This window comes from Phaseolus vulgaris, chromosome 7, assembly GCF_051622355.1.
Source record: "Phaseolus vulgaris cultivar YP4 chromosome 7, ASM5162235v1, whole genome shotgun sequence".
NCBI lineage: Eukaryota > Viridiplantae > Streptophyta > Magnoliopsida > Fabales > Fabaceae > Phaseolus > Phaseolus vulgaris.
The window spans coordinates 49,056,458-49,079,573 of record NC_143504.1 but is presented as its reverse complement, the minus strand read 5'-3'; the positions used below and the strand labels follow the sequence as shown (position 1 = coordinate 49,079,573).

Genomic DNA, 23,116 nt, shown 5'->3' with positions numbered 1-23,116 from the left:
TGGACATTTCTATGATTTCACTGAGCTTTCAATTTTCCCCCCATTTCTATTATGTATTTATTTATATATGCGAAGACTTGTGAATGTGGTGTAATAACAAAAGTTAATGAATAGAAGTTAACAAATTGTTGCGATATATTAATGTCTCATCCAAAGAGTTGATAGATGAAGCAAAGTTTGTTTGTCAGTAGAGTTGCAAGCGATTTCCAATTTGTAAGAAAAAAAAAACATAACCAAAGGTCCGGTCCAAAGATGCTGCACACGCTAATATTAAATTGCAGCGTGGCGCTGCTGCACTACCGTTTGGACCATGCTTTGTAATTGTAAGACCAAATTAAGGGTAAGAAAGATGTAGTAATTATTAATTAGGTTATCGTAAGAGAACTTCCCCGATAAGCAAGCACACATGCTTACTTAGGTTGAACAATTCATATCCATTGGTATTGTTTTTAGGTGTGTTCCACGGCCGTTGGTAACAAGCGAGCGAATAAACAAAAACTTTTTCTCTCCTGATTCATTATGTTTTATGATGCTTATCCTTCAATGTTCAATAGTTCGCCCGCACAACATACCTTATAATAAAAAATAATCCAACCATTCATTCATCTCTAGAGAAGAAAGCCAAGGTCAGATTTGCCTAGATTTCAGATTTAAAATTCCTGATTTCGTCACTGACAGAGTAAAAGTAAAATAAAATAAAAAAAACGAAGCTAGAAAGGGAAAAGAAAATGCAAGCGCGCGAAAAATTTAAACAAAGCGTGCGACTCTTTTACTTTTTTTTTTTAGGTTTGTGATTGGAATTCAAAAGAGGAGTTTCCTACGAAGCGCGGGTAGCTTGTCGTTGTTACATTGAGGAGAAAACGAAGCGAGTTCTCGAATGGTTTCGCCAACCAGATCTTTAAACACGAGACGTTCAATGTCTAACACCACATCTCCCATCTCCACCGGCCATTCTCCCCACCCACGCATCTCCTCCCCCATGTCTTTCTTCAACACTCCGCATATAAACTTGAACAAGTCCTCCGACTCCGATTCTTCTCTCTCACGGATCCTCCGAAACTCCGACCAGATCTTCTGCCTCTGCTTGCCGCACGACACCGCCTTCCACGGCGGCAACTGTTGGTTCCGCTCCAGGATCTCCTGGAGAGTGTCGAAAATCAACCGCCTCTGCAGCGTCGAAGCCTTTGAGGTATCCTTTCCTTTGAGACATTGTTGCTTCTCCAGTAACAGGAAAATGTCGCTCTCTTCCGGCAAGTAACTGCTGGCTCGAAGAATCTCGGATACGTACACGAAATCGCAATCCTCCGACGCTGCCTCCTCGCTGCTGCACAAAGCCGCACTCCACATATCATCTTCTGACTCCGCCGCTTGATCTGCAATGTAATTACATCACATTTCTTATCATCATTAACTAATAAACACAGGATTGATGTATTTAAAAAAATGAAACAAAAAAAAGTGTACATAGTATATGTTAGATAAATAGTGGAGTTAAAAAATTGGGAAGATTCTTTGGGACGGTGAGAGAGTTGAAGAGGCGAGGTGAGTCAGTCCATCCCACGTGATCGTACGATTAAAAACAGGCACCGCACCGCACCGCACCGCAGTGCAGTTTTGAGGTAAGTGACTGAGCCAACTGAGTGATGCCATGTCAACATCCCTGGGATCAAATGATTGGTCCACATTGGTTGGGATTTTTGGAGAGGGAGAGGACAAAGCATACACTGTTCTCGTACTTGTAGTTGGAAACAAACCAAAGGAAAAACAAAACACTAGCAGCTTAAAAGTAAAAGGCCTAGACAAACTATAGATATTTACTTTCATTAAGTTCCGTTAGGGTCCTTAGACAATAGACATGCTAAATGATGACATGCTCCAACTTTGGATATGCACACACAAATAATACGTCACCACAAAATCTAATTTCATTCTGTAACCAATTGCAGCACAAGCTAAGCAGCAAGTTTAGTAAAGAAACGTCTCCCTCAGTCCCCACTTCCCACTTACCTTTGTAATCAATGCAGCGTTTGGTTATCGGGGATGGTGAACACCAGTCGTCCTTGTCAAACGACGAGTCCAGAACTGATACTGGACTCGGTTGCAACTCGTTGGCTGCTGTTATTTCTGCTATGCTGTTCAACAGCTTATCACACCTATCCAGCAGATCTTTCCCTTCCTTGTACTCTTCCAACCTGTACCTCTGCACCAAATGCAGGACAGTTCAATCCAATTGCCACCAATCCCACAAACACCACCAATTAATTAATTCATTAACTCGTTAAAAAACTTACGTATATACTACACAAATTACTATTACTATTACCCACACCACTAACATAACAGTTCCTATTACTACTGGACTGGTTTAGTATAGTATTCTACCTCTGTATCGGGATATGATGAGGTGCTGAAGCTGTTCTCTGAAACTGTGGAAGATTCGTCCTCTGCCCCACCCAAAATTTTCAGCTTACGGTCAACATTTCTTCTCATCCTAGGCGATCCATATGGCACCTGCTGATTGCCTGCATTCCTTCTGGGACTCGCCTTGGGAGAATGAACTGGAGACACAGACACAGACCCCCTTCTCGAATCAATGCTCACTTTCCTCTGCGGTTCCACGTTTTGTTGCTTCCTACGGTTAGGACTCGAGCTTAGTGCTCTGCTGCTTTGACTCATTGAACCCCGTTCATTTTGGTCAATTCTCCGACTCTCGTTCCCAACTCGAGGGCTCCGGCGAGGACTTGACCGGAGGGGAGGAGGAGGAGAATGGTTCCCGGTCCGGTTCACTGATCGGACCGGTTTCATAACGACAATGGGAGATTGGTTGGGTTTGTTGTTGGAATGCAAAAGTCCCTTGAGCTGCAAGGCCTCGAGGATGTGTTTGAGAGTGTGGAGATCCTTAGAAGGCTCGTTAATCCCTCGCATCCGCAATCTCCTTTCAATCTCTCCATACACCGAAGCGGTGTGTTTGGGCTCGGGGAAGAAATCCGCCGAGTCGTAGAAACTCTTCTTAGTCCTCTGCCTGGGTGGATCTGCGGCTCTGCCATTGCTCAATCGGGCATCTATGACAGAGTTATTATTCTCGAGGACCACATTGCTGACCTGAACCGCGCTTGGGAAATTGTTTGAGTCCATGAAACGACACTGTGGCAATGGCAGAGGCAGAGGCAGATCTCTGGACACTCTGGACTCCGACGCGGATCTCTGCAGCTTCGCTACGGGCCCTGGCCTGGGCTCTGAATCGGGCAGGGGCTCCAGGCCCATGAGCTTCGCAATGACGCTGGTGGAACGACGCTGCTTATCTCCATCGTTATCCGAGGGGATCTCGCGCGCGTGAAGGTGAAGCGTTCCCTTCGCGTCCACCATGGCTCTGCTGTCCAGAGACAGTCTAGGAGCCTCTCGCGAGAACTTCCACGAGGACCGTGTGCCTTCCTTGAATTCCAGAACGGGGAGCGCAGGAGAACTCGCCCTTGGTTCGGATTGGACGACCTCCCTGACCGGCGACTGCGCGGAACGAGCAGGTGAGGCAGTGACTTTGTCGGGCTCCGGCGAGGCCTGTGAAAGAGAAGAGAAAGACGGTTAGGTTGTGGGTAGCGTGAAAGATGAAGGTGTGGTGGGGAGTGAGAGGCGTTACCGGAGGGAGGCGTTTGTGGGAGTAGATGCGTTTTCCCGTGAGTATCTGGTTGCGATCGAAGATCTGAAGAAAACCCGCCATGCACCCCATCTGCTTGTGAATGTGTTTCTCCAGGTTCTGGTCGCGTACTATTCCCGTCGTCATTTTTTTTTCTTTTACTTGGTTCAGTCAGTGTTTTGGCTTGGGTGTGACTCTGCTATGTCACTCTCTATAGGTGTGGCCTTTGGTTGATTGTGAAACTTGGTCCATGTTTAATTTTTGGCTACCACTCCGACCACTGTCTCTCTACTCTCATCTTCATGAGATGGAATGGCTTTTCATCACACATCCCCTTCCTCCCGCTTTTCTGCTCTATAAAACGGGCTCTCCACAATTAAACGCCAACGAACAGGACATAAGCCTATTTTTGTCCTTTCACTTTATCCAAAATCACTACCGTGTCCTTCGCTCTTTTTTTTTTTTTTCATTCGGACATCCTCTTCAACTCTCAAATTATATTATTTTGTCAATAGGTTTGAAATTTAAACAAATCAACATTTAAGGTTTCTAATTTACTCATTATTATTTAATTCAAAAATTAGTTATCAAATTATTTAACACGACTAGGTTTATCTATTACACAAACAAAATTCTACCATTCACTTTACTCTTATCTTGGATCATTCATTCATCCGATGTGCTCTAAGTATCTCAAAATAAAGTTTAAACAAATATGCAAAAATAAAGATTATATGCATGTTGTAACAATATTTTCATTTTTTAAAATCATATTAATATTAGAAAACTTAATGATGATAATAAATCTTCCATCAATGATAATAGGATAACCTTAAAGAAGGTATGTAAAATAACTTAGTTAGGGATCCTACAGCAGAGAAAAGATCTAAACAGTTTCCATGGAATTTTATGTTTGTCCCTATTAGAAAAAAACAAGTTAATTTAACCAAGTATTTATAAAAAAGGTGAAAAAAAATATTTTGACTGTTATGAGTTGATGGTTAATAGTTAAATGTGATTGTATAAATAAGGTAAGCATAAGAGAGAAAAGTGAGGAGATAGAGTTTTTTTTTTACAGTTAGATAGTGGAGGCTTTTTACTGTAAGGAAGCGCCTGCACTGCACCATAGCCACCGTGGGCAATGCTCTCTGCCTGCGTGTCAGGTGCCAACTCCCTTGTTTTTTGCGCCTTTCGACCAAAGACTCTCTTTCAATTCCAACTTCATCGCCTCTTTCTCTTCCCTATGCTCCCCAACCACTTCTAACCCATTCAATTCTTCATTGCTCAATCCAACGTCTGTTACGCATCGACCTAATTAACAAAACTCTCATTTCAATTTTATTCCACCAAACTCACCCTACCATCCCAGTTTCAGTCAAAATCTATAATGACATTGCATCGAACCAACAAAGCTTCAATAATCCCAGAATATCTATACATTATTTTATTCAAATCTCATTAAATATTTCTTTCTAAACCATTTACCAGCAATTAATTTTCGTAACTTGTCTAATAGTGTCTATTAAAGAGTGAAGCTTCTGTTTATGACCAATTGTGAATAATATTTATGTAGGTGTCGATTGAGATCAGCAAATACATGTGTGAACAGGTATGTAGGTTGATCTTATCTACATAGTTAAAACCTTAATTAGTGATAAGGTGATATTATTCACTTGGTTAAAAAGTACTTTATTAAACTTATCCTATCAAAATCTATAAAAAATTTAAATTGATAAATTTGAAATCTATATTTATACTTCTTGTTTTTTAGTACAAATTAAATGATGAAAGTCTTCTAATATATAGTAAGAATAAAGTTAGATGAATGTTATTTTATATAAAAAAAATGTTGGTTCTCTTCTGAATGCACTAATTTGTACTAGTTTTACCACAACATATGTTGTGAGTTTTATTATTATTATAAGTCTTACGTCAAATTCAGGACAAATTCACTATTTTAAGTGTATTATCATATTATTGATTTTAAAAGGATTACTTGGTAGAGTTATAATTTACAGTGGAGTTAGACTAATGTTAGAGATGCAGTAGAAATTATTAATTCATACTAAATAGGATATTTGGGTACTAGAAAATCTTGGTTGGATATGTTCTTAGTACAAATGAAATTATTGTCGGTGAGAAAATTAATTTGTCAATATTAGAGTAGAGTATATAAATAACAAAAAAATTAAAAAAAAAATAAAATAAATAAAAAATATATATATATATATATATATATATATATATTAGGTGTATAAATAGTTATATACTAGCTGTATAATGTGAGACTTAGAAGGTACATATCACGTTATAACAAAACAAAATTAATCTATTACTAAAAAATTAGAATTAATTTTTTTTCTTCTGTGTAATGGACATTTGCGAAAGCAATAAACAAATAAAAGAATATAGAAAATAGAATAATGTTACATAGAATTTTTAACATGGTTGAAATACTCCTCAACTTTAGAAGTAACCTACGGGACTTAGTCCAGAAGATGTTTTCGTTATGAAAGTAGGATTACAATATTTCTTTATTTCACTCATAACACTTAATCTCACCTAAGAATGATGAAATATAAACTCTCTCTAGCATATTGCTAAGATTTTTAATCTCACACTGCAGTTGATATCTATGATCTCATTTACTCTATGTTGCTCTTCTCCCTTTCTTGTTTTTCTCTTCATCACAAGTTCTCTTTATATGGAGAAGGATTCAGTTTCCCTATAACAGTCTATTAACTTCTTAACTGAAATTGTCTTGGTCAATATGTCATTCCAGTTGTCATGAGTAAAAACCAAGCTCTAAAACTACTGTTGGGAAAATCAGAATTAATTTTTCTTTCTTGGTCTAGATACAAAATGAGCACTTGCGAAAACAATAAGCAGACAAAAGAAAATAGAGCAAGATAGAATAATGATATTGAGAATTTTTCACGTGGGAAATCCTCCAAAAGTAAAACCCATGAAACCTATAATAGAAAATGTCTCCACTATAAAAGTAAGATTACAATATTTGTTTGTCTCACCCTGTAGGATAACACTTAATCTCATCCAAGAATGATGAAATTCAAAGTCTCTCTAACATCTCACTCAGATTTCTAATCACACACTGCAGTTGATATCTATTATCTCATTTACTCTATGTTGCTCTTCTCCTTTTCTCTTCCTCACAAGTTTCCTTTATATAGAGAAGGATCTAGCTCCCCTACAACAACTATTAGTTTCTTAACTGAAATTGTCTTGGTCAACATGTTGGATAAGTTCCATCTTGTATCAAAAACCAAACTCTAATACCACTGTTAGCAAAATCACAATTAATTATCCTTAATTGTTGTAGATACAAGATGGACACTTGTGGAAGCAATAAGCAGATAAAAGAAAATAAAGTAAGATAGAATAATCACATCGAATTTTTTTCACATTGGAAAAGCTCCTCAACTTGAGAAGTAAAATCCATTAAGATTACAATATTAATTTCTCTCAATCTATGAGGATAACACTTAATCTCACCCAATAAAAATGAAATACAATGTCTTTCTAGCATCTCATTAGGATTTCTAATCTCACACTATGGTGGATATCTATTCTCTCATTTACTCTCTATGTTGCTCTTCTCCCTTGCTTGTTTATCTCTTCCTCACAAGTTTCCTTTATATAGAGAAGGATCCAACTCCCCTACAACAATCTATTAGTTTCTTAACTGAAATTGTCTTGGTCAACATGTCGGACCAGTTCCATCTTGTATCAAAAACCAAGCTCTAATACCAGTGTTAGCAAAATCAAAATTAATTATCCTCTGGTGTAGATACGAGATAGACACTTGTGGAAGCAATAAGCAGATAAAAGAGAATAGAGTAAGATAGAATAATGACATCGAAATTTTTTCACATTGGAAAACCTCCTCAACTTGAGAAGTAAAATCCACTAGGATTACAATATTAGTTTCTCTCACTCTATGAGGATAATACTTAATCTCACCCAATAAGAATGAAATACAATGTCTCTCTAGCATCTCATTAGGATTTCTAATCTCACACTATAGTGGATATCTATTCTCTCATTTACTCTCTATGTTGCTCTTCTCCCTTGTTTGTTTTCTCTTCTTCAGAGGTTCACTTTATATAGAGAATGAGATAGAAGTTTCACGTAAAGAGATAATTGATATTTAATGTTGGTCAGATTTTCAAGATACATTGAAAAGACAATCTTCAAATTTCTTGGTTGAACTTCATATTCTTCTAAGAGAAATAAATCTCAAGACATTGGAATGTCCATCAGTGAATATACTCAATAGATCAATTACCAAGATTCTTTGATCATTATGTCTCATTAATTAAAAATGAATTCTCCACACAATATATTAACCTTAAACTATATTTTGTAAGAAAGAAAATAGTTGGATAACTTATATAAATAATAAAAGTCTTAACCATTTATAATTTTAATATGATTATAACATTTAGTTGTTATCATTTGGTGATTAAACATATCAGTAGTTATGCGGTATTTTAAATGATTCTTGTTCTGAATATTTGGTCTAAAAGAAGCTATGAAGAACTTATGAAAATGGATTTAGTAAAGTTTAATTGTATTTACTCTTTGGGTTCCAAGGCAAAAATGGACATGCCGCAGTCCTGTATGTAGGCCATAAATTAATGTTCTGTTTTAAACCAAACATCATCATGTTATGCTTATGGCAATTGCGCTGTTCAGTACCCACGTTCTCATCTCACCGCTTCTTCTTTCTATATTTTCTTTTTGCTTCTTTCTTAAAATTGTTGCTGCAAATCTCTCTTCCAAACTTCAAGCAAGAAAAACGGTCAATGAAGCGATCACACTTCCAAAGCTGCAGAGGAGCCACTTTGTATGAGCACTCTCACGTTTTAGAAAGTATACACAACTAAATTATTTTATGCTTTTTTAAGCATTTCTTCATCTCCTTCCCTTCTTTTATCTTCTTATCAGAGAATCACTATTAAAGAAGTTTGTGCGATTTCAGAGTTTCTTCTTATTTTGTCAGAAAAAATGGCAGATTAGCATTTTTATGTACTTGAAGTCGTGAACTTCTGAAAGGTATTCTTGGGACTCCTTTAAAACTTTAAGAATAAATTATAGGTTTTGTATTTGAAGTATATATTACTTTTTTGTTGAGTAGCTTTTAAAGGAATGACATTATTTAAGTAGTTCATAAATAATATTGATTAGTCTTGATATTATTATGTTTGTATGAATTTGTGGCTTGGCTCCTTTTAGATTTTTTACTATTGAATTTTTTTAATATGTTTTGCTTATTTTAGATTTAAAGAGTGTTTTGCATTTAGAAATTTGGGTTTTTGACCATGATGAAGTTATTTTTTTTTGCTTTTTACTAAAACGGGATCCGTTTAAAAAAAATTACAAATTTAGGCAAATCGTGCCAATTCGGCACGACTTCATATGCACAAATTGTCCCAATTAGACACGACTTCTGTCATGTCATACTAAAGTCGTGCCAAATTGGAACGACTTCTGCCAAGTCATTTTTTTAAAAATTTTATTGTTTATATATTGGGTAGTAAGTTATGTAATGTTAAAAATTAATTTGATACATAATTTTCTAAGAGTGTTAGTTTTAAGGAACAAAAAATTAGATAATCGTGTATGGATCATGTTTGACGGTAATGTAATACAATAACTTGATTATTTGATTAATTAAAAAATGAATTGAATTTGGAAATAAATAGATAAATGAAAATTTATAGTATTTGGAAAGTCGTGTCAAGTTGGTACGACTTCAGTATGACAAGGCAGAAGTCGTGCCAAGTTGGCACGACTTTAGTATGACATGCCAGAAGCCATGTCTAATTGAGACAATTTGTGCATATGAAGTCGTGCCGAATTGGCATGACTTGCCTAAATTTGTAATTTTTTTTTAAACGGACTCTAATTTGATAAAAAACAAAAAAAATAACCCATCATGATCAAAAACTCTAAAATTTTTCATGTTTGTATTAATTCAATTCAATGAGTAGAAGAGTGGTCAGCTAAAAGGAACACGTGGGAGCAAGAAGTTACACTTCACATGCTTTAAGTAGGAGGAACACATAAATGACTTAAAATGAGAGTTTCAAAAGTTATGGAGGTATGAGATTTTATACAATAACTTCAAAATATTTGGTAGTACAATCCACTCAAACAAAACAATAGTAAAAATATTCCTAATGCAATTTGATTTGATTTTGATTTTTTTAGAATAATACATTGTAATCAAACATAAGAATCATATGTGTTGGTTTCTTTTAAAACATAAAAATATCTTAATTAAACTAAACTCATTTTAACAGTTCCGTTTTGATTGGTTTTACAGTTTTATTTTACAACTTTTTATATTAACAATTTGTTTCCATCTAAATGATAACTTTCTTTCTTTCTTTATAAGTACAAGAACTATAATAAAATACAAAGGCACAATAGTTGTAAACCCTTTTATAACAAAAAAAAACATGATTATTTTGTATTTATAAATTGCAGCATAAATACTAAATATCAAGTAGGATTTATCTCTAACAAGCCTATGAAACCTATATAATATTCGATAAAATTCAAAATATAAATATCAAATTTAGTGTCTCTTTATCAATGAGTGATACTCTCTTAATCTCTTTTTAAGTGTTAGTTTTTTTTATTAAGATTTTAGTTTTTATTTATCTCACAAGATTTAAGAAAATAGTAATTACTCTTTTCTTATTTGTATCATTTACCTAATCTTTAATTAGTTAATATATATATATATAAATGAAAAAAATACTATAAATATCTTAGTAAATTTATGAAAATTTACTATATTTAGAAAAAAACTTAAGTGACTCTAAAAGTGAGTATTCACATCATAACATACAAACCAATTTTTTTAATTTATTACTTGAAAGACAAATTCACTAAGTACTTAAAACAAAAATAAGTTAAATATTGTAAGCATAAAATATATGTAAGTCTAAATTGTATGAATTTGAAGTGATTATTGTTTTGAGATTCTTTATTAAAGTATTTACATTCTTATATTTTTCACATATAGAATCATAATATGTATAAAATATTATCAAATAAATATTTACATGTGTATACATATTAATCATATAATATTTCGAAATATATCCATTTTTATAGGGATTTTAATATATACACATTTCAAAACAAAATATTCAAGAGAATTAAACATTTTCTCTGCTTATTGTGGAGTTCTCTGACCTCTAGCATCATATGCTCTAGTGTAAATACACGACATTCTCCTATAAGAAAAAGGAAACATATAATATTTCAAAATATATCATTCTTCATAAGAATTTTAATATATAAGCATTTCAAAACAAAATATTATAGAAAATTAAACATTTTCTTTACTCACTGTGGTAGCATCATATGCTCCCGTGTAAATATACGATAATTACATATAAGAAAAATAAAACACAATGGAAACATATAGTATTTCAAAATATATCCCTCTTCATAAGGATTTTAATATGTGCACATATTAAAACAAAATATTCAAAAAAATTAAACATTTTCTGCCTGTAGAATTATATGCTCTCGTGTAAATACTCGATAATCACATATAAAAAAAAAACACAAAGGAAACAACAGGGTAAGCTAGCTATTTTTTAAATTTCAAATATAAAAAAAAAACTTAACTTAACAAGCATGAATGCATCAACCTCATGTATTTTCACAAAGAAATCAAGTGTCTATAAAATTCATAATTCATCTTTCTCATGTCAGACTTCTACTAACCCACAACACATAGACACTTGACTCTACTTCCGAAAGACCAATGTATTGAAATTAGAACTCATAGACATGCACCTGCCATACTACCCAATGTGAATCCACACAACCATGTGAATAAAAATATCTCAAGTTCAACCTCTTCCTATGACAGGGTTAATTCATATGATAAAAAAGGTTCTAATTTACATCACAGACAGAATCATATGAACCTCATTCGACTCTCATTACCTCGTACTTTTGATCTATGTGATTCCAAGATACCAGTAGAGTCAGGATCATCCATTTTCAAAGTACATCACAAATCAATATACTACCCTAAAAATCTCAACATGGTATTTTCTTTCCTGGCAATACTATGTCTCGATCACATTTCACATCATTGCATACTGCATTTAACATGTCAATACACCATTAAATCACATCAAAGTTTAAATTTCTAAAAAATTCAATATATATCACAAATTTCACATAAATGCATAAATACTTACTTTTAATCACGTAATTAAATAAAAATAAAATTTGTACTCAGGAACAATACAAATATAATAAACTCGAATTTCATAGGCAAAAATAAAAAATTTAAGTTTTTTTTTTAGTTTGAGCGAAAGTAATCTTGCTTGAGCGAGAATGAGTCTCGCTTACGTTTAAATCCTCTCGCTTTAGTGAAAATCAACCTGAGAGCACCTCATTTTTTATCCCATTTCCGCTTAAGCGCGATTTCCTTTCCCTTGGGTGAAAATGGGTTTTGCCTAAGCGAGATTTCTTATCCCTTGAGCGAAAACAGACCTGAGAGTACCCTATTTTTCACTCTATTCTCGCCTAAGTGAGAATTGTCTCGCTTGAGCGAGATATGTTGAAACCATATATTACACATTTTCATCCAAAGTTTTCATTCAAATTAGTGTATATTCAAGTATATCAAACCAAAGAAGCAATTCCTTGCTATAATTTGGTAGTTACTCTTTAAATCCATAATACCCTGTATATATTTAACATGTATAAATCAAAATTATTCATAAACAAACAATTAAAAATTAGGATTTCGTGCACATATCAATTATATCTTAATACAATTCAATTCACTCATACTAGCATTCAACACTTTTAATTCCAAACAAAACACATTGGATACTTATTCTCATAAAAAAACATATACTATACAAAATATACAAAATCAACTATTTAAATTTAAGTTCAATCAAAACACTACTTTACTCAAAACCAAACAATCCTGCAAGAAAATTTGAGATTGGTGATCACGTCACCCCCACATCCAGGTCCTCTAACCTAGGGTTTTATTAAAAATTAAACTATTCTCCCTTACTTGAGTAGCAAGTGTTCACTAAGAGTTTCAACTTCTAAAAAGCCCAATGACACTTTAACCTACACCAGAAAGTCATGATAAAACATCTAACTAAATCACTAGGACTCTGAGATAACAGGGACTAATCCTGAAGCTAATAGTGTCACATGCAAAGACCTATACTAAAGACAAACCTAATCATATCAAAACTGACTCAAAGGAAAAGGATAAAAAAGAATTTACTTTGTCTAAGATTTTGATCAGCCTTGTAGTCTTTGTTGTTAGGAGTCTAATGGCGGACTCCGATTGTCAATCTGATGAGTGAGGAGATCAAAATGATAGAGAGATGGTAGAGGAAGGGAAAAAATAAGTTTTAGAGAGATGATGATTCTTTTAATCTGAAACTTGAATAACTGAATTTTCTATTTATATACTCTTTTTACTTTATAATAAAATATTTAGGTATCATTTAAAAGATATCAATTCTACTCTAAAACTATTTTCTAGATCCTTGCACTATTGAATATACGAGCTTTTAAATTTTTTATGATTGATTAAGGATAATGTTGGAGATCCTACATCGACTAGAGATGAGTACCTTTCATTGTATATAAGTGGGTGCAATCCTCACCTCATTGAGCTGGTTTTATGGGGTTGAGTTAGGCTTAAAGTCCACTTTCGTAACAGATAATTTTTAATTCAATCCTTGTGAAAGCTTAATACTTGTAACTATTCAGGTTTATGGTTTATGTTTGTCTAACCAATTAGGGTAAATAAATTGGGAACAACAAGTTGACCTATAAATAAATTAAAAATAAACTATATTAGAAAATTGGATGTCAACTACACACATAAAAGAAATTGAAAAGAGAAGGAAATTACACTAAAAGAATTAAGAAAAATTTTATGTGTGAAATTTCTCTTAGCTCATTAATGGTGTTTTTTTTATGTTAAATAAAATGGTTAGCGATTATATATCGACTGAAAATAATAATTTTTCATAATATATAGGTGAGTGTAAACTTTACATCATAAACTTATTTTATAAAGTTAAAGTTAGATTTATTCTGTTCTTAATATGATATTAGAGTTATTTAAAAATCTATTATAACAATAGTGTGTTGATTTATCATATTATCCGCTATCGAGTTTGGAATTATTACTAAATGTATATTTCATAGAAAGTCTTAATAATATATAAGTTGTTACAAAGTAGAAATAAAATGAATCACATGTTTCTTAATTTGTGACATTGTTAATTCAGATAATTGTGATGAATAAAATAAAATAAAATAAATAATAGTAGTGTGCGTATGTTTTATGTAGAATTAGTAGACACTTGGCATATTGTGAACCATGCTTATAAATGCGAGATCAATAATTCCATGACATTGAATTGCAGGTTCCCTAACTCACCCATTTAAAGCAATGGGAAAGTGACATCTTTACATTTTCTATAAAACGATAGAAATAATATTGAAACTAGACACCTCATTTTGCATAATAGAAATGATGCTCCCCCCAACTCAGGCCAATTCTTTTTAACAAAAAAAAAAAAAATGAATTAAATTAAACTGGCTTTTATGGAAGCCTAGACCGTGATAGGACACAGATGTCTACCTCCAACTAATGCAGACACTGCTAAAATCTGTTTAACAACTACTAGTATTTAAGACATTCTTACTACCTCTATGTTTTTATCTCTCTCTCCATTACCAAATCTATATCATTCTAACTCCAATCAAATTCAAAGTTACCACTAACAATTACTACATTTTAACTAACACATTATTCATACTCTACCATTTCATAAACTCATCTATCGAAAGTAAGTCATTTACAAAAGTTGAGATGCTTCCACTTTTTTACATTCAAATGCTCTGATCATGTCTCTCTGAACTCTAGATAAACACTCTTTTTTTATCAGAACACATGTTTGATTAATTGGAATAAGTTTCATACTACCTTAACATAGGTGGAGAAAAAAAATATAAGGAATAATGGTTTGAGATGGTGTGGTACAGGCCATTGAATGAAGTTAGGAGATGAGAGAGTGATCCAATTAAAACCAAGTGAAGTGGGATGAGTTATTTCACTGCTGTCCTCATCACAATTATGACCTGTGCCCTATTCATAACAATTGATCCAGCTACAACTAGAAAGTGATAGTTCAAGTCCTGATACTGCTTCTCAAATTCAATTTCATTTCTGAAAAATAAATTATGTTCTGAACTCCAGAGTGGAGACTCCATTGAGTAGTCTTGTACCCAACTCCAACATTTTGGACAAAATAAATTCAATAATGGCCTAACTTACTTTCCCACAATTGTATCAGTACTGAGTTTTTTATTTGCTTTCTTATTGTTCCAGAGCAATCATACAAGTTCTCATCTAACTAGCTTCAGTTTTTGGAGGGTTTCAACTATTTCTTAATCAATATCTTGTATCTACCAACATTAATATAACATATTTTAAAAAATTCAGTAAAAATGATGCAATCTAGAATGTTATGATAACATGTTGTTATTCTAGTAAAATCTAAAATTGATGAACAAATGTTGTGCAAATAGGATTCCTGTTTGGGAAGAGGAAAATTGCGCACATCAATAATAGTTGGCAAACCTATATGTATAAAGCACGAGATACCAAGTCCTCAATTTGAGCACCTATGGTTTTGTTTGCTGTGAAAAAGTTGTATTTGAATTCATTGAGGAAAGCAAAAGAAAAAAGAAGTATAGATATGCATATATTCACTCCAGTTTTTATGTATACGCAGTTTTTAGCAAATCAAATTTAGAGATGTTGGTCGCTGTTTGCACAGAAGAGAAACTTTATACATATTTTAAAAATATTATTTGGTGAAAGGAAGAAGAAGCCTTGTCTAAGTTATGATTAGAGATGGTGTTAAAACATTGATAAAGATAAGTGAAAGTGGTGCTATTATTAATAATATTACTATTATTATAATAAGTAAATGTGGTCAAGCTGCCATCCCATGTGGTTTGTCCTATTACAACTTTTCTGATTGATCCATGTGACTCTATATATATAAGTTCCCCTATCTTTCAGACCTTCACCCTTATTGGTTACATTTATGGTTCACAGTAACAAAACACTAAATTGCATTGTTCTATTCATATTCATAAAACATTGTAGAAAGACATCAAGTGTCTGTCTTTCTCTTATTATTATAATATGGTATTAATATGTGTAGCCCTTCTGGTTCACTTTTGGCATTTTCAAAAGCACATTCATTTGAAATGGATCTTCACAGTAACGGAAATCTCATTGAAAGACCATTTTATTATCAGACTTATGGTATGAAGATATGCAGAATTGGAGTCACAGACTGAGAGTTACCCTGCAAATGATACGCGTGACTCTCTAACATAAATCTGTTTTAGCCAAAGTAATGCCCTCGCGTGCTGGTATAAAATATCTGTCACTGGAGTGTTACACCACTTAACACAAAAGGGGAAAAAAGGGTTGAAAAATAAAAAGATACAAGAGTGGTTCCAAGTGTGAAGTGAAGGGAGAAAGAATGAGGGGTCCCCATCATCCTCAATTTCCCATGCCTTAGTTATATGAATGTGGTAACTGCTAAGAGAGCTCACTTCCCAATCATCAAACTCCCATGTTCTGTTTCACGCACCCTCTTCCAATGCACACATTTCCCTGCTTTTCAAAATAATTCTTCCCATTCCACTTTTCTTGAGGTGCCAAAAAGGATTTTTCAACCTGCATTTTCCATTATAATTTCTAAATCATGATTTCAGTTAATCAACTTTTTTTGCCACTGCTTAAACTTGTCTTTGGGGATCCCAAATCATGTCAAGCACACAAATATAAAATATTGTAATTCTTATTCAAAAGATGTTTCTGAAGGCATAATTTTCACTCACTTTAGTATAAAATCTACTGAGTTTTTTTTTCGGACATGATAACACTTTATATGTTAGAGAGATTAAAATAGCATTTAACTCGAATATTGCTCAAACTAAATAACCCTGTAATTCCCTAATTTATTTCTGTTTTTTTTTTCTCTTTTCTTTTTTATTCTCTCACTTGAGCTCATTTTAAAAGGACTTATTGCTCGAAAAACTCTATATAAACATTTCTTATATATTACTATAATATTTAATATTTTGTGAGATTTTTCATGTAAATTTTATCTAAAAACCAGTAAGAAATGATTTTTTTTTACAGATTTCATAAAGTATCACAAAATATTCACAGATTTTTTTTTATAAAATGTGAGAAATTTCTTGTAAGATACATAATATGACTTCTTTTTACAAATTCCTTTATCAAACAATTTTAGGATGATTAAATAAATTTTAAAGTTGGTCAAAAAGTGAATGCAAGACTAGTTGAAGAAAAACACTATTTTAATAATTCATTATAGGTTTAATCGTTTATTATTATAGTCTATACATGAAATACGCTTACATTTGCATGTATTATTGGGTGGAGTGATTTTAAGAGAGGACAATGATACTACTGGTATTTTGTTCACAGCCCCACTTAACAATTAATAATAATAATATTTTATTTTAAAATTTTATTTATTTTTATTAATGGAATATAATTTATTATTAAAAGAATTGTAAAGTAAAAGTGGAAGAAAAAGATGAGTGTCAAATTTATATTTTCCTTTACAAAAATTTATTCCATTGAGACAATGATACTTTGATACTGGTATTTTTCTCACATTTCCATCTCTGACAATCGATAATATTATTATTTTATTTTTTAATGTTATTTTTATTAATTAAATATAATATTTTATCATTAAATGGGTTGTATAGTAGAAGCCAGAGAAAAAGGTGAGCGTCAAAATTATATTTTCCTTTAAGAAAATTGATTCCATCTGATTGTTTAAAGGAATAATTTTTCGCACAGCAAATTTGTGAGAATGAAATGAAACAATTCGTAATTTCTACTTCTATGTTTCAATGAATCAATGAAGATAAACCAGAACATACAAATTAACTAGAAGTTTAATTGTTAGTTTTCAATCATAATTTCTACAAAATTATTTATCATGAGAACTCAAATTCTGATTTAATCAAGATGTCGGGGAGTACCTAAATAACTAAAAAAATTGATTTTGAAAAGGGGGCAGTAGCACTCTTTTGAATACATTCTTTTCGTATTTAAAGTTGATTATAGATTAGAAAAACTTCTAAATCTCTCTTCTTGTTTTACAATGAAATTTACTTATAGTTTTATATTTTGAATAAAATTAAAAGAATAAGATATTAAAAAAGTGTTATTTTCATGGTTCATGAATGTTTAAAACATTGGTATGATATGCTAATCCACATTAAAGTGTTTGATTTTGTTAAAGGAATATGCATTGAAGAGGTAGGGGGTGTGGGTGTATCTTATTAATACATAGATGTTAAGAATATGATATTAATATTGTAGAAAAGGTTATTGGGAGAAAAGGATATAGGAATGACAAATGAATGATGATGATGAAGAGAAGATGTGATTGTGATTCCTCTATCTTGGGCTCAGTAGTTGGACCACTTCCAACACTGTTATTCCCTCCCCACCCACATGGATTCTCTCTTTCTTTTATCTACTATATATGCTTCTCCATTTTTGTTCTATTCATTTTTATTCATTCACCTCTTTTGCAACCAACCTACAACCCTGCCTTTCCCTCTCTCCTCTTTTATACAACAATTAAAAATTCACTATCTTGATTCAGAAAAGAGACATTCATCTTATGGTGAAATAAAAATTGTTTAATAGCAAGCAAGCTATATTTGTTTGATATTATTATTATAAGGAAATGAGAGCAGTTTTTTATTATCCCTTTAGTTTTTAATTGGTTGAGATCATGATATATTAAATTATATAACTTCACTTTAGTCAGTTGTTTTACAATTATTCAAGTTTTGATAAGTCTTTTCAGATCAGAGAACTCAGTCAATCAACAACATAAATAAGGAGAATTATTGTGTGTAATAATTAAGGTAATGCAAGAGAGGAGAAAATTTTCTTTTTTGTGGAGAAGCTGATCTTCTTCATGTGGTGGAATACATGGCAACCTTGTCATGTAGTGAAGGTTATTAGTTATCTTTGACCTGTGGAATTTGAATCTGTTAATTACCCTATTGATGTTCTGACTGATATAAGACATATATAGGAATATAAGCACGACCTAATCTAGAACAATGATCAATTTGTTTATATCCCAAAAAGAGACCACTCCCCTAACACTCACATGCCATTGCTTTTCTGTTTACCTCTGACCTAAAAACGGGAAATCAAAGATCCCAAGTCCAAAAGAAGATGATGAGTGACGAAAAGAAGAAAAGATGAATCTATGCACATGATATGCGGGGGAACAGTTTTGTGGCATCTGCTACTGCTAGATCTTCTTCTCACATGTAATTTCCTAACACTGTGACAAATTCACCATGTCACAGACTTTACAACCATGTTAGAAAAATTCGTACAGATAAAGGAAATGATAAAAAAAATAAGGCTACAGTAAAAAAAAAGTTCACAGAAATGATACACTTTAGTAAATCAATGTAATTTATTGAGATGTTCGATGAATGTTATGATTAGTCTAGTTGGGTAGATAGATCAGTTATTGATTCATTAAGATAAAGAAAGGAGGGTGTTGTGGTGCGGATGAGGTCAGATATGTAGGGTTTAGGTATAGCCATGACAGTAATAATTAATGGAATAGAATTTGGTTTAATTATAGTATGATATAGTAATCCAAAGAAGGCTATGGTGTATTAGACCTTGACATGTGTGTATATTGTAGTTTTCCTTGAACGAAAGGGAAGTAGCCAATAACATGAAGTAGGGGGAGAGGGTTTGTTATATTATTGGCTTGGCTCGTTGTTCCAAGTAGTTGGTGCATTAAAAATATGCACATATAGAAACACTCTGAAGTTGGACTATTTAATTAAGCAAATGGGGAAGAGGAAGTGAAAGTGATTGGAGGAAATGAAAAGAAAATGATGTATAACGGTTCTTTTTGTGAGTACAATACATGAGATGAGATAAGATGATGTGTTCAAAAAATGGTTGCTTGGTACTGAGAGGGGTATGTCTCCATCTCCATTTGCTTGGGATGCGTACCCATTTGCCAAATGCAGTGCGCTTTCTCATCGATAACGTAGCCATTCTCACATGCAAAACCGTTCTCTCTTATTGGGCCACTTCATTGGAGGATTCAAAACATGGCTCCATGCTTCATGCACACTCCATAGTGTGTTTATGTGTGTATACTCGTGATTATGGTCAAGTACTCTCCCTCTCACTATAATCATGCATTGAACCTTTCCATAAACTTTATTGTAAAGTATTCTCAGTTCAGAATGACATTTTTTTACTTCCAATGTACAGATGCTGACCACCATGATGCAACGGTCTTCTTATGGGCCATCTTTCTTCTACCAAATGGAATACTGATTCTCTCCTCTACTCTTTTGTTCTACAACAACAAAATACAAACAAATGCCAACAAACTATTCTCTAACAAAATCCTTTCATCACCTGCAAGTGCCATTTGCACACCCTAATTTTAGTCGCATTTATATATATATATATATATATAACAAAACTTGAATATATTGATCAAGTTGAAACAATCATGTGTAAGTTGATAAAGTGATTTTAACATGCTAAATAATATGTGATTTCCTATTACATCTTTTATTTAAATTATTAATAATTTTTTTCATTATTTTTTCAAGCAATGTGTAAAAATACTTAAAATTAAGAATATAAGTTATAAAATAATAATTTGTGTGAAAAACTGGGAGTGATAAACTTTAATTTGACATAAATATGTAAAAGGGTTGGATTTAAATGGGGAATTTGAATGCTAATTAGGTGGCGGGTTGCCGGCCACTGCAACTTTATTTATTTGTCTGTTCGTGCAGGCGAGGCGCACTATAGTGTATAGATAATTGAAATCCAGAAGCAGCAATAGTTTAGATCCAAGGACAAAGTGTGATGATGTTCTTTCTCTTTGCACAGTATTGCACCCCACAATTATTGATCACTTAGCTTCACCTTTAGTTTACAAATTCACAAATTCTTCTGACTTTTCACCCCAGATGTATTTTGGGGACTCTGAATTTCAAACTTAATTAAGTTTAAATTATCCTTTGTTACTTCATGTATTGTTAAGTTTAAATTAACTGGCTACAAATGCCTAAAATCTTGCTAATTAAATTCTTGATTGAATGAATGACATTGTGAATTAAGTTGATTTAATATGTTTTTTTAATAGAGAACACTTTTCTATGTATAAACTCATTAGGAAAAGACAACAATATAGTCCGGGCAGTTTCAAATTTTAAACTATAACCTAGGATGTGTTTGGAAAGATGTTGAATTTAATGCGACTCACGAAAGATGTGTTTGGCATGCATAAACTTACCTTTAGAGCTTTGTGGAAGAAAAACCTAAACACTTTTGTGTTGTGGTTTAAAATCCTTATTTATCATTAATGGTGTGTGATTTGGGAGAGTGAATTTGAGATAAAAAGTAGAATTGTTTGAATTGAAGTATATTAGTGTGATTTGTGAAGAAAATTTATTAAAATTTGTGAATGAGGTTGTGTGAAAGTTTGTAACTAACTTGATAAATATAATAAATTTAAAATAATTATAAATAATTTATTATAAAAACTTTAAAATTTAAAATTTAAATAAATTAATAAATAATAATAAAAATCATATTAATAATTAAATTTTAAATTACTTTTTATTTAATATTTTAATTATTAATTTTATTATAATATAAAAATATATATTAAGTATTATACTTATATAATTAATTTTAAAAAAAATACTTTCTTCATAAATCTCTTTCCATTACCAATAAAATTTTGAAAGTATAAAAATACATCGGTTTTTATGATTTTCTATAATTTCTTTTCTTGTTTTTCTAACTTTCCATTCAATACTCTCATTTATCTATTTCTTTAGCTTTCTCCTCCCTACAAACAAACACACCTAAGTCTCCTTTTTCCGAAACAAATTTTCGTTAATATGGGTTTCCAAATTTTCATCAGCAAACCAAATATATGCTTAGTAAAGATGTTTCAATTTTAGTTAGAAAATTAAGTTTAATTAAATTTAGTTGAAAAAAGAAACTCCTAACTTTGAAGTTTACAAAAATTTGAAGTAAATTTTATTTTTAATTAGATAAAAAAAAGGTTAAACATGCTGACACAATTATAATAAAAATTAAAATTAATTTGAATGTTTTAACTAAAATTTAAATAAATCCTTAATAGTTGGAGCTAAATATAGGTCATGAATTGAGTCCAAGATCTATATAAGTAGGATAAAAGTCCATGAAGATAATCTTAACTGATAATAAATATTAAATTTTTTCCATATATTATTATAATATTATATTAGCTTAAATCCTAAAAATTGAATAAATTAACATTTAATATTAAAGAAATAAAAGAAAATGTGGAGTAACAGATAAGTATAAAACAGACCAGTATGATAAAATAACAAAACATAAAATTCAGTTAAAAATTCTTATTTTTCTTACTAAACATTTGAGAATGCTTAAAAAATATTTTATAAAAAAATTGAAGATGAGATTTTGGAACCAACACATGCACAACCTTCCCCAGACATGTACATTTCTCCAGCAGACAATAAAGTGAAATGAATCCCTTTTTTAGATTATTTTGCATTTCTTTTATTGCAGGTTTTAGACAACACATGTACGCAACAAATTAACAATGTAGCACAAAAAATGTCTTCAGAAATTATCTGTCCACTGTTTCTACCTTCAGAAGCAGTATTACTCGCACTATCAATGACTATATATGTCCAATTCCGTGGCTACTATTTGTCTTAAATCCCATTTCCATCACATGATGTCACCTCTTGCTGCTGCTACATCCACATCGCTTCTATTGGCTGATCATGTGATGTGATTGTATGTCATTATCTGCCATAGGAATGGTAACAATAGTGTATCCCAAGGTTGCTCACAGACAATTTCTGCTTAGACCAACGCCCTCTTTAGTTCTTTAGTTAAAAGGCTGATAAGTTGTAGTCTCCTTCACTGTTCTTTTTTTCATTTTCCTGTCCCAATTGCATTCACTATCCATGAACAATGAAGCAGGTTGCAGTCAAAACCAGAGGTGGACATTCATAATCACTTTGCAATAGAAAGCTGCAATTACTATAGTGTGTTGTCCATGAAAGGAATAAAAGGTTAACAATTCCATCATAATAGCAGCTGAAAAGAGAGGAACAGCACAAACAAAAGGGCAAAGAGAGAAAGTAACGAGGTTGTTAACTTAAGATGGCTTAGAAGTAAAATGATTACAAAATCTTATCATTGTGAAAGGAGGGATTGCAAGCTCTCTTTGCTCTCCCAACCCCCAAGTGGTTTGCCCG

General features: G+C 32.2%; 1 protein-coding gene across 1 annotated transcript; it reads right to left on the bottom strand.

Moving 5' to 3' along the window:
• Window positions 1-607: 607 nt before the first annotated feature.
• On the bottom strand, window positions 608-4,028 carry TRM5 (zinc finger CCCH domain protein). Its single transcript, XM_068636669.2, has 4 exons — window positions 3,635-4,028; window positions 2,383-3,555; window positions 2,008-2,200; window positions 608-1,373 (listed from the first exon to the last, which is right to left on the bottom strand). Exons 1-4 carry the CDS (start codon window positions 3,776-3,778, stop codon window positions 802-804), a joined length of 2,082 nt encoding a protein of 693 aa, XP_068492770.2. The 5' UTR covers window positions 3,779-4,028; the 3' UTR covers window positions 608-801.
• Between the last annotated feature and the right edge of the window lie 19,088 nt (window positions 4,029-23,116).

Coding starts and splice junctions, on each gene's coding strand:
- TRM5 (XM_068636669.2), bottom strand. CDS start 3,778: ATGACGACGGGAATAGTACGCGACCAGAACCTGGAGAAACACATTCAC. Junction 3,556..3,634: donor CCCACAAACGCCTCCCTCCG/GTAACGCCTCTC, acceptor TCTCTTTCACAG/GCCTCGCCGGAGCCCGACAA. Junction 1,374..2,007: donor ACGCTGCATTGATTACAAAG/GTAAGTGGGAAG, acceptor ATTACATTGCAG/ATCAAGCGGCGGAGTCAGAA.